Source organism: Lethenteron reissneri, chromosome 20, assembly GCF_015708825.2.
Source record: "Lethenteron reissneri isolate LAM-NWPU_2019-01 chromosome 20, ASM1570882v1, whole genome shotgun sequence".
NCBI classification, from domain to species: domain Eukaryota; kingdom Metazoa; phylum Chordata; class Hyperoartia; order Petromyzontiformes; family Petromyzontidae; genus Lethenteron; species Lethenteron reissneri.
In genome coordinates, this window is record NC_083798.1 from 5,561,025 (window position 1) to 5,576,574 (window position 15,550).

At 42.1% G+C, this 15,550-nt stretch overlaps 1 protein-coding gene across 1 annotated transcript in view; it reads left to right on the forward strand.

Moving 5' to 3' along the window:
• Positions 1 to 1,726: 1,726 nt before the first annotated feature.
• LOC133344630 (FYVE and coiled-coil domain-containing protein 1-like) overlaps positions 1,727 to 15,550 on the forward strand; it is a 58,233-nt gene continuing 44,409 nt past the window's right edge. The window contains 10 exon segments of the mRNA XM_061554652.1: positions 1,727 to 1,869; positions 4,604 to 4,687; positions 5,253 to 5,359; positions 6,758 to 6,883; positions 10,084 to 10,190; positions 10,439 to 10,582; positions 10,690 to 10,786; positions 11,348 to 12,769; positions 14,001 to 14,093; positions 14,331 to 14,449. Of these exon segments, the coding sequence (XP_061410636.1) occupies positions 1,863 to 1,869; positions 4,604 to 4,687; positions 5,253 to 5,359; positions 6,758 to 6,883; positions 10,084 to 10,190; positions 10,439 to 10,582; positions 10,690 to 10,786; positions 11,348 to 12,769; positions 14,001 to 14,093; positions 14,331 to 14,449 (2,306 nt within the window). The 5' untranslated portion in view covers positions 1,727 to 1,862.

The following is a 15,550-nucleotide window of genomic DNA, read 5'->3' on the forward strand; positions in this document are numbered from 1 at the left end:
GCAACGAGCTTCTAATGATTGACCTATTGTAATTTCTAAAGACTATCGTTTATTTGACCAAGCACCAGGTTTTTCTCCATTCATCGGATGCGGAATTCTCCATTCATCGGATGCGCAATTTGTAATGACTTTGTTTGAATTTGAATGAAGTAAAGAATTTAGAAAGGTGGCCAAGCACGGTGGGAATATTTTCAGCTCTCCCGTGACGTGGGTGTTGCTACAACTTATTTGCAACATAATGGGGATTCATTTGAAAGCTTTAATTAAATCAAAAGTCGTCTTTCACCTGTGGGAACACGCGACCTATATGATGGCTATTACACATCTTTGCATTATACCGATATATTTAGCACGGTATATATATGTGCATGTTCTTGTACAATTTAAATCACTATAAATTACCAACGTGAAAGCTATACAGTGCATAATGTACCGTAGCATGTGTGATTCGTGACCGGCATGTCTCAGAATATCACACTTAACAGTGATTATTTACAGCTCGTTATCATACCAATGCTTAATCAAGAGCTCCCAAAGCCGTCACCAACTCTCACGGGCCTGCGATTTGCTCCTAATCCACCTCACATACTCACAGCTACACCCCAGCTGTGATTGTCCGGCACCAACGATTTTATTGACCCGTAATCAACATCCTCACTTTAAAAAAATGTAACTTCATTAACCTGCATGGGTGCATCACCTAATCCACAAGTTGCAATTTATTTGTGACCGCTATCAATACAGTAAGCGTGTACACATCTCTCACACACACACAAACGCATCCAACGACTCTTGATGTTGAGTAACGGAGGAAATTGGGTGCGTTGTTATAATTGACATTCAGTGTCTTTATCAGCAGCGAGGCTTTGCTTGAACCAATGCTGGTGAGTGAACTTGCCAAATGTTTATAGTCGAGGCATGGGGCTCCGTGCGTAGTTCACCAGCACTGGCTCACGCAAAACCTGGCTGTTGAATGTCGAAACCGGTCCAGGGTGGTTGTGCTTTGTGTTGTGCTGCTAATAATTAGACGCGCCCCCCCAGAAGGCCGTGTGGGCCGATGGGATTTTAAAAAAAAGTGCATATTCATGCGCTGCGAAGGCTCATTACCCGAAACGTCGTCTAGTACGTGTGTATGTATATATATTTCAAAGCAGTGATACGGGGTGTTGAGATTTTGTTTGTTGTTCGTCCTAAACGTGAATATCGTCGTGTCTGTTTAACACGTAGTACTTTCGCGACCAATATTATTCATAATACATTTTTTTGGGTTAGATCGCGTAATTATAAATGTGTCGTAACCCTCCACCACAGCCAGGTTTGTCATGTCAACAACGCGCCACTTAGTTACAACTTCAGCTCACCGGTGTGTTCGAGAGTACATCCACAACATTTACAATTTAAGTACGACGTTTCGCTGGTAATTACATCCAGCATCATCGGGCGATTTGCCAGAATAGTGAAGCAATCCACCTGCTTCCGGTCTTTAAAAAAAAACTTTATTATTAATAGTGCCTGCTCATTTACGTCGCGAGTCCGCGCTACAATTAATTCTCCACCACCAAAAAAAAACACCCCACAGAGGTGCTGTTACATTTTGAGCCCCATCCCATCGCCACCTCTTCTGCTCGGGTCAATGCGGTAACCACGTGGACTCCCCAACGCAGCTGCCGTGACGTCACCGCCCCCCACCACGCCCCTTGCCACGCCCCCTCGCGGCACACCGCCGTGTAAACACGCGGCGCCCGCTGCGTGGCCATCAGCGGTGGCCGTGATATAAGAACTCGCTGGTTGGTTAGCGGGCTAGTTCGTATCTCGCACTCGGAGGAGGAGGGAAGAAAACAAATCCCAGCAGCCGTGAGACGATGGACGGTACGTGAAACGTTCCGATCGGTGTTGTTATTATTAATAGAACGAGTGTAGTTTTCGTGGTGGTGGGGCCCTCTCGTGTGGTTCGTATCTCGAATTCGGAGGTCGCATAAACAAACCGCACAGTAGCCGGCGAGAGACGTACATGACCGCCGTTCCGATCGGTATCATCGTCATCATCATCTTTATTATTGAGTAAGACGACGGCTGTCGTCCTGTTGTGAGCGTGTTGCCGCTTGTAATCGCACTTGCCTTGCCGTACATACAGCGTGGCGGGGAGTAAACACGGTGCGCTTGGATGGACCCTTTGTTGATGTTAACTCGGGAGGATGATGATGATGGGGGGGGAGGGTCGTGCTGCTTCGTCGTCGACTGTTGTTTTTAACGGCCTCGTGTTTGTTTTGCTGTAGCAGTAAAAAGGTCACGGCGTCTCTTCCCCTACCCCAGAGAAGCAAGCCACTGTGCTTGAGTTACAGGCGCTGTAAACAATTTCGCTGCCAGGGACACAGACGTGATGTGTGTTTTTTTTACACCGTTCTGTGGTTTTGTTTCACCTCCGAGGTGGTATCTGTGTGTAACAGTACTCGCCAGTATTAACATGCGATTGATGTACAAGCCCTTTTGTCAATCCACTGCTGCTGGATGATTTGCTTGTCACTGCGTGTTCGCCACTGATATAAATCGGGACTTTATAAAGGTTGTGTCCTTGTGTTTTATTAAATTGTATTATAGCCGTAATGTTTTTTTTACAAGTCCATTAAAACTGACCCACACCTTCACTCGGCCTGAAATTAAACACGTGTGTAGATGATAATACTAATACATACCGTAGTCATAGATTTAAAACAGACTTGTATGCTTGTATTTTATGGACCAGGCCATAAAGAAAGGGCTGAGTCTGGTGTAGGCCAATCCGTTTAAAAGACGATGGTTACATAATTTATTATCAGACCATGTTTTGTTTGCATGTTCACCACAGGTACGTGTGCTTAATGCAGACTTGATTCCTTGCAAAAGGTATCTCTATGGTATTTTAATATATTAACACCTTTTTTATTGGCAGAAATGGGAAAACGGCTGTTATTTTCCATAATACTCGTAGTGTTTGTTTGCCGTGTCCTATGGGATTTGGGGATGTGGGTTTCTTTGTGTCTATTTCTGGGTGGTGAAAAGAGAGGGGGGCACTCAGTCACTGGGTCCACGTGTGGCCACAGTTGGGAATTAAATCCTGCGTGTAGGGTGCGCTTGGAAACATGCCTCTAGATTTCATATTCTTTGGGTGCTTTCGGTAAAGTCACGTAGATAAAGTCACATATCTAAGAAGCATATTTTTTGTTTATTTTATAGTTTATTCTTTTATTAATTTGTACCTATCTACGTGACTTTACCGAAAGACCCAAATAATATGAATTCCTGCAGTCACGAAAGCTTTTAAGTCAAGATTTATGCATTTAGATTATTTTGCTGCTATACATCTCCCACGCAATAATCCACTTTGTTGAGCTATTTGTGGCCAGATCGCTTTTGAAAAATCAGCTAATAGACTCGGTGGGCATTACTTGGTAAGATAAAACATAGTTTAGTTTTATTTGTATTTATTTGTTTACGTTTCCTATACTCTGCACGCCTATCGTGTATTTTTTTATTGTTGTTGTGTAACGTTCTTATCCGCCCCTACTGAACATCTGTTTAAAATCCGATGAGCTCTGTAACTTATCGGATTCCTTCAGTATAAATGCATATTCTGATGCAGGCTTCGAGGGGGGGGGGCGGTGGGGTTGGTGGCATGGGAGCCTAAGCACCACGGGACAATGAGGGCATGTACATTCGTTTGTAATGCACCGTGGCAACGTGCGTTTACGACGACTTGGGGGGTAATGGGCTGAACATATTCTAAAGTACTGGCTTGGCAGTACTGTATAAGGGATTTTACGTTGAATACACCAGCAGTGTTTAAATGCAAGTTTAGCAAGTGAGTTATATTTACATCCAGTTAACTATTACCACTCACCCGCACACCCCTTGCTCGACGCACAATGGAGGTTGTTCCAAAAATGCGCAATTTATTAACTGCTTCTAAGTGAATTTCGATTTAAAGACTCTGCCTTCTCGACAGACCTGTTCTCCACCTGAAGAAGATGCTTCTAAGTGTACAAATTCCTCTGCGGGAGTTCACGAATTACAATGCTTTAATATGTTAACCGTCTGCTACAAATGGCTAACGTACTACCGTGTATGCATATGTTGTAATGCAAATAGAGTATAACGGTGCAGCCATGCAACTTACTTGCCCAGGCCACTGCTGGGTAGACAAGAGGCAGGGAATAAAACAAAAATCCGATGTAATTGTTTCAACTTCCGCGCCTGGAGATTATTGAAGCCGGTGAACCTCTGGAGTTCGGTGTGCTCACCATTACACCACCACGTGGTAAAAAGTTAACATTTGTTACCCCAGAAAAAGTCTCGAATTAAGTCTTTCAAGACTTGAAGGAGTTTTAGTATTCGTTTTCAAGACTATCAACAAAGTCTTGCTGAATTTCAACACTTATTTTCAACTTTCATACAATATTATGTACGCTGGACATTCACGTTCTTCTTTCATTTAAGTCTAAACTGCTACACTACATATACACGTGCTTACACACAACGCCAAAACCAAGCCTTTGCTCAATTGTGCATATCGAAGTTAGAGGGTCTGGGAATGGAAGTGATTGTGTTATTTTTCACCAATCTTCAGATTCAATGGTTTCAATGGATGCAATGGAGTTTCACAACATACAAGATGAGAGTCAAGTTCAGCGAATTACTCGCGAATTGCATGGTAAGTAGCACAAACTCTCTTGTGAACATTTGTGTATCAGTTTAACACGTAGGCTATCAGTTCCTTCAAAGTAACGGACATTACTTTTAAATGCTTACAATTTAAATTCGTTGTTCTTGATTTCGTGGTAGATGTAGAACTATATAAAGAGAAATATTTCCTCCAACTCCATGAATACTTTATTGTTTTTGTTTAACTGTTTACAGAATAATGTATATTGGATGAGGGCCTCATGCCTCTACTGGTTTTGAGGGTTATTTGACCATACTTCGGTACACGGGTCAGTACGGGCTGGTGATTTTGGGGAACATAGAAGCACAATGCAATAATATTTTGCTGTAGTTTCTTCTACTGCCCATGAACTTGGCTCCACAAGCCTAGTGACCTGTTTTTGCATGGGCACGCATCGGAGCAGTAGCAGGATAAAACCGCTTGGCTAACTTTGGATCGGGTGCATTGATGGTGATTTGGTTTTCGGTAAGATTTGCAGAATATAGTATGACAATGCCTAACATGCCTTTTACTCTAACGATAAATAAACTGTACTTCTTGTATGTGTGCCTAGATTGTGTGACGGAGCTCAGCAGAGAGTACAGAGAGTGTGCAGACCCTGTGACAGACGATAATGCCAGCCTGAACAAGTTGTGCACAAAACTCGAGTACATGTTACAGGTATCCCAATGCTTATCATACTTATAACACCGAGGTATATGTATAACTTGTAGAAAATGTCAGAGCCTGACTGGGACAATACAACAGTCCAGGACCATCTGTTAGGATATTATTTTTGATAAATGGATTTTGGCAGTACTTATTACAGTTTATAGTTATAAATATTCTGCCATGAATCTCTGCTGCAAGCTGTAAAGATGTAGCACTGCTTTGGAAGGGATCCTCTTTAAATACACGACTTGGAAGTTTTTGTATTTTGTATGTGCTCTTTCATAAACTCTTTAAAATATTTGATTAACATTCTGTTTATATACATTAATGAATGCCTTTAAACTTTTGTGTTAGTATTATGTTTATATTGAGTCTACATTGTTATAAAAATGGAAGCTGGGTTTTCCAGGCTTAGCTTAGTGATTATGCCATAGGTGTTGCATCTTATCCACATCAGTTCCAGCCAACAACACACTGTAAATGCAAATAGATGACTTGGTATTACATAATCAAATTACTCACCTGGGTTAGTCCTATTTAAGAAGAAAACCCCATGGGCCATTTCCTTGAAATGTAATACTCTAATCACTGCAAATTGCAGGTCCTTCCTGCAATATTGCAGCGCAGCCCAAGGCTTGTTCTCTGCTGTTGTCGAGCATTCCCGATTCCCTGTGCAGAATTTCAAGGAGGGACCCCCCCCCCCCTCCATTCTCAATTAAAATGAGGTCACATTAAACTGCAGTCTGTATTTAATAAGGGGTGCAGCTGTAGCACAGTGATTTCCATAATGTGCTATAAACCCGAACAACCCGAGTTTGATTTCTGTCATTGCTGATGTCAGTGGCTAGTGATATCTGAACTGGTCGTAAGAGGCCCCTCAACTATATCTACCAGTGCGGTGAAATATGGCCAGCCCACTTAACGAAAAAGACATGGGGAGGATATAATCTAACAGTGGATTCATCATTGATTGTAAAATATAATTACGAATGATTATTTAACGTTTAGTAGATATATGCCATTGTTATTATGGACTCTAATGTGACTCTCAATGTAAACAGGTAAAGTATAAATACAATTTATAGTCCTTTGTCAATGATTTGCGGGATTAAGGAATTGGGTGGTGGACTGAATCCGTCCAGATATCATTCGCCACTGATGTTAACCCTAGCGGGGAACTGCAATTGTTTTTCCAGGTTCAAAATACAGTGTGCTAACCGCTGCACCACTGCTCTACCCATAGATACAGCATATCAGAGGTTAAATTCATGGTTGTTTGAGCACGTTTTTAAGCTCGCAGTTAAAATGAACCGGAGTGCTCTTTGGCGTTTACTTCCTCTGTACGTTATATTGCAGCATTTTATTTTCTACATTCCATTAATACCATGGTGTGTGCTGTATTTGCAGTTTGGTCAAAAGGAGAAACGGACCCTGATGGGCATTCGAAGGGAGTATTGGGACTACTTTAACGACTGTCTTGCCAAACAGAAAGGAGCTAATGATGGAATCCGTTTCGTCAAGTCGATCCCTGAGGTGAGAAGGCACATTCTTAATGCTACAACAGATTTAGAATGTTCTTCTTGGTTCTTTCGGTAAAGTCACGTAGAAGGGAAATAATAAAATAATAAAAATAAAACTATAAAATAATTCTCACGACGTTTCGGCCACAATGCAAGCAGCCATCCTCAGGTGAAGAACAGGTCTGTCGGAAAGACAGATTTAGAATGCCATACTTGTTCAGCCTATTGTGTTCAATGGGAGACTGGATTGTTGGCCCAAGTGCCTGGCATTTATTAATCTTCACTTTTAGGAACCTGTGGATAATGTGACACTAACGTTTCCTTTCGGTGGTATCAAACGAGAATGCAGTATTTTATTTCACTGTGAGGAGTTCTCTTTCAAACAGGAAAGTTAACGGTGAAGATAGGTGTAAACGATTTACCAAACTTTAGACTGCAGTAAATAAAGCTGTTGTGGTTTTTTTACAGTAAAATATACTGTTAATGTATACATTTCTTAAAGTGTTCTTATTGTAATAGTCCATGTAAAATGTATTGTAAATTTATATTTCCTTGAATTTTAAAACCGTTCTACTTCAACGTAGAATGGAACTTGATACTTGTGTTATTCCATTGCATGTGTGTAAGGTGAAGCAGATTTCGGTGTCCTTTTGCATCTATTTATATCAGACGCTTGGGCAAAGTCTCTACCATTTTACTGGTTTACAAAAGCGTAGCGACTTCCTAGTAATCCTTATTTACAATTCAGGAATAAAATACATTAGCATAATCTAGAACACGTTTCACCAAATTCAGATGGGGGATGGGTTTGTGGATTCGGAGTTTTAATAGCGAAGAAAATCATTGGGCAGAGTACAGTACGTATAACTGATGCTTTTTAAAGCCATCATTTTGATGGCAGGCATTTTGTCAGATAAGATTATATACCTTGAAATGAAGCTTTATCTCTTATGAGTGGAATGAGTAATCCTCTGCCCAGATTTGATTCAAGGATTACGTTTTACATTTTGGTGAATGGTAGTACTGTTCCTCTTAACTGCAAGAGTGATGTGAACCCACCACATGTAAGATGTATGAATTGAAAACATCGATTCTTACACGTGAAATTTTACGAGCAGGAACCCATGGAACTTCCACGAATATGTACGTTCTGTCCACACTCTCTCTCCGACTCCTCACCCGTGTCGCGTGACGTCACCCCCCCCCCCCCCCCTCTTCACAACATCACTCCAATCTTGTGTGATGTTGGAACTCCTCTTCCCAACAGCCCAGTGTCTGAGGTCATCGGCCCCTCCCCTCCACCTCACCAGCGTGGTGTGACGTCATAACCCCCCCATCCCCACCCGGCTAAACTTGTTTTTCGTTTCTTGGATGTACCAGTGCGTTAGACAGACGAACGCGCATATAACATAGAGATACAAGTTTGACTTGACCATCTCGCGATATTAGTTTATTCCTACACTAAATTTTGACTTAACTTTCGTGAGTGCAGGAATTCATATTCTTGGTTCTTTCGGTAAAGTCACGTAGATTAAAATTAATTTTTTTAATAATAAAAGCAAAAAACCCACGACGTTTTGATCGCAACACAAACGGTCTTCATCAGGCAGAAAGAAAAGAGGGGGCAAGCCTATACATTGAACTGCTTATAAGGGTTTCCAAAGTGAGTGGTGGGGGACGAGAGTTGGGAGGATTTTATTTTCTATTTACGTGACTTGACCTTTCCGAAAGAACCAAGGATAATTATTCCTCCACTAGTTCATAAAGCCGGTCTTCGCCAGGCAAAAATGTTCAATAAATATAATAATTGACCTGATGTGATTTTAAAAAAAATTATTTTATCGACGATCAAACACTAACACGTACTCCAAAAAATATATTTTTCCTCTAAAAAACACATTGTTGACGACTTGATTCAACTTTTTATATTTAAAGACGAACCTATCGAAAACTTAATACTCTGAGAGGAAGCTCCTATCTTTACCGTTTTCGAATTCAGTTTTTGAACATAAAATGCGTATTTTTTCATGAAAAACCGCTTGAATTCAATATCTAATTTTGTTTGCTGTTTCATGCTCTATTAATCTTATATTTAAAACGGTTTCTGAATAACAGGCACAACATGTTTGTGGGGCACTTAAAATCGAGATTTGGAGGCCTGTTGTTTGTGTCCTAAAAGCTACCTATGTGTACCAAATTTCAGCTTTCTACCTTGTCAAGAAGTACCCTGGAGGTTTTTGAGACATACAGATTAAGGTCTTTATTTATATCGATGCTTCCTTACTGATTCTTTGCCTAGAGTCATTCAGACAACGGGAGCAGTCATTCATTACACGTGTTACTTTTGGTAAACATGATAATGAGGTCACATTGCTGACCTCCACAATGCTTTCTCGCACTTTGCAGACAGTCAGCAAACATTGGCACACACTTAAGGGCCTGAACTTTAATGCAATGTGTGGACCTGGTCTGGATGACACATTGGAATGGTGTTATCAAACTAGAAAGGGGTACCCAGTTGCCAAATGAATGGCTCAGATACATAGGACTTTAAATCTACTTTTAAAAATTTCAAAAACCTGCTTAATTAAATGAAAACTACGTTATGAAATTATACATTAATTTGGTGGCGTTCTTTCTAAAATTGCCACATCATCCCATTCATATTAGCCCTTTAGCAGAATATAAATTATGAAACAAAAATAGTTATTTTTGTTACAATAGTTATATTTTTAGCATTAATTTTGGCATAAAGCCTCCCCTGGCTTTTATTCTATTTGGGATTTTATACATAACTGCTGCTGTGACGTGAGTTTGGCTCCGCATTTCCCTAGACGTAGTATGGCAGAACAAAATACAACTATTCGCATTACAGTATAGAAAACATTCTTCAGTTGTAAATGCATCTTGTAGAAATGTATCTGCTTTTAAAGGTCACCACTTATATCATCTAGTGGCCAAGTAGAGTATTGCAAATATAACTTACCATTACCGTAATGTAATGTAAAAAAAACATGTGGGAATTTTGTCCTGCGTTTTGTTTCAGATAATGTGTTTTTCATTTAAAATCACCAAGTCAGACTTTTGATAGTTTTGTAACCCATACGTTGAATGGTTGTGTGATTTAAAATATTAAATGATAATGTCTGAGATGTTCTACTTGTTAATTTACACACATCTTTGGCTTTTGGCATGGTTTGCTTTTATTTACAGCTGAAGACTGCGATCGGAAAAGGAAGGGCATTTATTCGGTACTCGCTCGTTCACCAGAGGCTTGCAGACACTCTTCAGCAGTGCTTCACGAACAAACCAGTTACCAGGTATAGTGTTTCACTATTGGCTCTCCACGTAATCTAAGTACGTTGAACTTTGTTTGCACTCTACGTGGCGAACTGCTAATATAATGATCATCATACTGTGCTAGTTTACAGCTGGGAATTTCAGTTGATTTCCTTTGCACAATATTGAAACTGGTGATACAATAAGTGCCCAACGATGCATTTATTAACATGGTGATTGTGATGATTATGGCAATGATGGTGTGGAATATTGTCTTTTCTGATGGCAGTGACTGGTACAGCTCAAAGAGCCCTCTGGTCAAGAAAGAGTTGGTGACGGAGATGATTAGCCACTTGTACGAGTTAAACCAGCTCCCTTTCGACCTCGCACCCAGAGGATACGACCTCGATGCAGAATGGCCATCATACGCACGGTGAGTAATGGAAGATCAGCATCGGGCATAGACATATGCGCGACGAACCGATGTTGTGTTGCAGCTGTAAAGTGGTGTAATCTTGTGATGTTTTTTTTTCCATCTAGGAGGACACTTGGAGCTTCAGCATCACCAGCTCAGCTCTGGAAGGCTCCAAGTCGTAGCTCCAGCATTAACAGCCTAGCCAGCAGCTTTTCACCAATGGTAATTGTGCATTTGTCTGTTCGCAAGGCTTTCATATAACATTGACAACAACATAATTGTATATGAAAGTATTAAGTTTTCATATTTAATTTCTGCAAAATAAATAGTGTGGAACCTGTTTGTAGGTACATGGTGTGCTCCTGACTGTCTGACATTGGGTTAGAACTTAATGAGAAAAACATTATAATAACCTGGGTGAGTGTTCTGGTCATTGCATTGAGTGTTTTAAACTATGGAGTTATTTTGCAGTGCTTCTCACTATAACATTTTATGCTTATTCACGAAGAACAAATGATTGGATAGTCCAGGATATATATATAGGATTATAGCAGTTGTGTTTATTAAACAATTAGATAGACAGTTTGCTGATAACATTTACACTGATTAAACTTGGTTAAACCATTCATCAGCCACAGTCATTTCACTGTTGGTTGAATACCTCTCAAGCTGCCACCATCTCAATCTTGTGATGTCCTCATCCATCAAGCACCCGCACACTCGCCAATTTCAATGCTCCACATTCCTATTTGAAATAATTCCTGCTACTTTTGACACTTGCAGCACATGGAGGCCTATGCCAAGCACGACTCTGCTTTCATGCAGCCACTGGACATGCCCGGAAAGCTGGACGCTGCCGCTCACGGCCACCCCTACCTCGATCATCCCGTGCTCCAGCTGCACCACAACGCGGAGCAGCAGGCTCTGGAGGAGCAGGTGGAGAGCTTGCAGATCCACCTGGACCAGGCCGAGTTGCGGCTGAGGCGGGAGCAGGATCGCTCCGACGCCCTGGAGGGCGAACGGCGGGACGTGCAGGCGACGGCGCTGCTCACCGAGCGCTCCTTGCTGCAGGCGGTGGACGACGCGCGCAGGGACAAGCAGGGGCTGTTGCAGGAGAACGGGGCACTCCAGCTGAGGTTGTGCGATCTGCAAAAGATGCTCGATGAGAGCAAGCGTGATGTCGTCATGCTCGAGGGGAAAGTGTCGAGCTTGGAAAAAGGTGTTGCGGCGTGTGAGCCGCGTGCCGATCGCGCTCGGATGGAGGCCGCTTTCCTGCAGGGCGGTGCTCCGATTCACCCCGGCGTTGCGGCGCGCGATCGCGAAGGTGAAGACAATGTCGGGGAACCTACCTTGACAGCAGAGGACAAACGTCAGGGTGAAGTGTTGGAGGGTAATCAAAGCGACTTTGACCCGATGGCTCGGAGTGAAATTGCCAAGCTGCGCTGCCAGCTTGAACTGTCAGAGCAGCAACTGCAATGGAGGCAAGCTGACGTCACTCGGCTGACGACAGAGGTCGGTGAGTTGCGCTCCCGGCTTGGTGTTTCCAAGGAGGAGGTTCAGAAACTCAAGAGGAGTGCGACCGAACAAGCTATTTCCAGCAAAATGCATAGGCAGGAGTTGGAGAGCCTGAAAGTGGATCTGGTGAATGTAAATAGAGTTCATGTTGAGCAACTCCTGCAGATGAAGGAAGAGCTTGGTGACCTCGAGAAAGAGAGGGGGTTTTTGCTGAAGAAAAAATCCGATTACGAGTTAAAGCTGTTGTCAAATGAGGAGGAAAATCTTCAGCTCTCTCATTGTTTGGAAGAGTATGAAAGGAAGAATTTGGAGTTGGAAGAGCGCTTGTATAAAGTTCACGAAGAGGCTGACGAGCTTCGTTCCCAAATCTCTGAACTGGCGTCTGAAAAGGACCTATTGGTGGAAAAAATCGATTCGACGATTTCCGAATTTACAATGAGCGTGCAGCAACATGAGCAAGAATCGGAAGAGTTTAAGCTGGAACTGGAGAGACTAACCGAGGAAAACACAGCATTGATAGAGCACGTGCAGAGCCTGCAGTGTCTGAAGGAAGCAAACGACGACCTGCAAACTCACCTGGAGAAGACCAAGGAGAAAATCCACATGATGGAGGAATCCCAACGTCAAGAGCTGTCATCCATGAAGTTTAAAATGAGTTTGGAAATCATCGATTTCCAGACTCGATTAAAGGTAACATTTTATTTATTTCATAATGCTGGCCTTGTAGTTGTTTTATATAACTGCAGGAAAACTCCTCATCCACGGCCCTATTTTCCCCCCGACTCCTGTTATCTATGGCAGCTGTCGAGTCCACAAATACCCAATTATCTGCAGGTCCTATTCAATTATCCACAGTTGTCCCCTACTTTTCCCATAAGTCTTTGCAGAATGGCATCCTATTATTCTTGATGTTTTCTCAGGACAAGAGGAGTTGGTTGGCAAATACAAGCTCTTCACAATTTGTTGCTTCTTAAAAAATGCGCTGTGATGAAAGAGTGCACACGTGGTACTCTGTTTGATCACTCGCTGCACCCGACAACACTGGCACTCGCCGACACAAACACACTTAGAAACACACAGACGCACACAAAGATGAGGAGACCCACACAGTTTTATGCAGACACGGAGATGCGTACAAAGACAGCGAGACACACAGACATGGAGACACGAATCCAGATGTAGACAGACTGAGACATGGAGAGACATGGAGGCAGACAAGGAGATGCACGGAGACGGTTAGAGAGCCAAAAACAGACACTCCCACCAAGACAAGGAGATGCATACAAAGACAGACACAGACAGACGAGAATACACAACATAGAGACACAGAAACCGATATAAAGACGGACGCAAATTAACACGGATTTGAGTGTACGTGTATATGTCTGCAGTATACAAGTCCACACAGATACATGGACACTCGTACTTGTACACACTGACAAAGATTCCCCGTATAGCCTTCAGGCTGCAAGAACAAGTGCTATTAGCGAGCATGAGGTGTTTGCACTCGCACGCAAACAAACGTTGTGCTTCCTTGACCCCCGGTGCGCTTTGAAAACTCCGATTATCCGCAATGTTTTCTTGGAGACTTACATGGAGTCTTATTTATTTTCGTGGATAAGAGGAGTCTTGTGGCAAATTGATCCTATTATCTGCGAGTTATTCCCCATGCTTTACCCACTGATTAAGAGTAAAATCACTGATAACCCCACTGATAATAGGATCCATGATATTGATGCCCCATATCACGAGTGGATAAAAGGTGTTCTGCTTTCAGATCAAAATGTATGCTGCTGGGATTTCTTTATAGAAATGTTTTACTTTGATGTTTGTTTTGAAATTGCAGATCAACATACTGTATTGAAATCAATGTGTAGGCTCGCGTGTGAATGTGAACAAACAAACCTGATTATTTTTTCAGAGACACACAGAAGAGAATGATAAATTAAAAAGTGGCAACAGCAATAAGGATACGATCATTTCCAATTTAAATGCCAAGGTGAAGACACTAAAGGTAGGATAATCCTCATGGCTGTGTAGCCTCCACTCCACACAAGACCCACACTATTAAACAATCAGCTTAATTTGATCTTCAAAAATGAGACATTACTCCATAGGGAATGCACATTTTTTCCCATAAAGACTGGTAACTTAATGTATTTTTTTCAGATTAAACGTTGGTGTGTATAATTATCACAAAGCAGGCTTTGTGTTACTGTGCTGTGTGCTGACTAATGTGGTTTATTTCAAGGCTGATTACCAGCGGCTACAGGACCTGTCGATAGCTCAGGAAGAGAATTTCAACCAGCAGCTGCGGGAGCGGGTTAAGAAAGAAGAGGAAGGAATCGGCCTGAGGAAGGCACTGGACAGGTACACTGCAGAGCATGAAGTTCATGCACTGACCAAGGAAAATGCTCCTGATTCCCACTACAGAACAACCCCCCCCCACCCCCTTACCACCAACCTGGTGCAGTTTTTTTTTATTCGAGGTGCATGTTGTCAGTTGCATGCTAAGTAAATCTGCTTGTGAAAATGTTGCTTGTATTAAGCTATAAATACTTGTGGCTTTGCCTGTTTTTAATATGTTTTTGCTTTGCACTGCATTGTTGTTTCGCTTGCCCATCCACTGCTCCTTGTTTGCTTTTTTGCTGGGACGTTTTGCTTGCTTTTGTATCCGGCCATGCCAAGGTACCCTTTGTAAAAAAAGAGACAATGGACCAAAATTCACACATTGGCCACTACTATTAAAACCCAGTTTGGGATAATACAAAAAAATAAGTTGGAAGCAATATTTTAATTAAAAAAAGTTTTAACCGTAAGGAACATTTTGCTTCGGTGGAGATTTGGTACATTGCATTACAAAGGGACATTGCATGATGGCATTAATTTTTTTCTGCTTCATTTATTTTGCTTTTGAAACAGGCAATTCGGCTCCTGGTTCTCTTTCAGTGGTAACACGAATTTGCAACAAATCGACAGGTGTGCATAAGAGCTTCCAATGTCTTCACATTTCATGCTGCTTCTAATGCGAGTTCTGTATTGTGGCTGCTGTGTAATTTGTTTAAACTCTCTAATGCGTGATGAAGATAACTACTTAACCTAGTTGTGTTCAGAATTGACTGTGCATGCTAAAATATACAGGGCTATTTTTTTATTATCTTACACCAAGTGAAGGAGTGGCAAATGACTGATTAGTGTCCTGACACCAAAGTCTCATCTCTTGATTCATTATCGGGCACGCGATGATGATATGGGCCCGGTCCGTAGCCCTGGCATGGTCATCTACGATGCACAACTCTTCGAGGAGCCGACAGACCACTAGATGCTATGGTCTGCGTTTCACCGCAGTGGCACGTGTCGGTATCGATCGTAACACCTACGACCACAAATTATGAATCTGACTTTGCAGCGTCTTAACTCTGTAAGTTGCAGTTTAACTCGTTTACATCCATCCGTTACCTGCGGAAATCC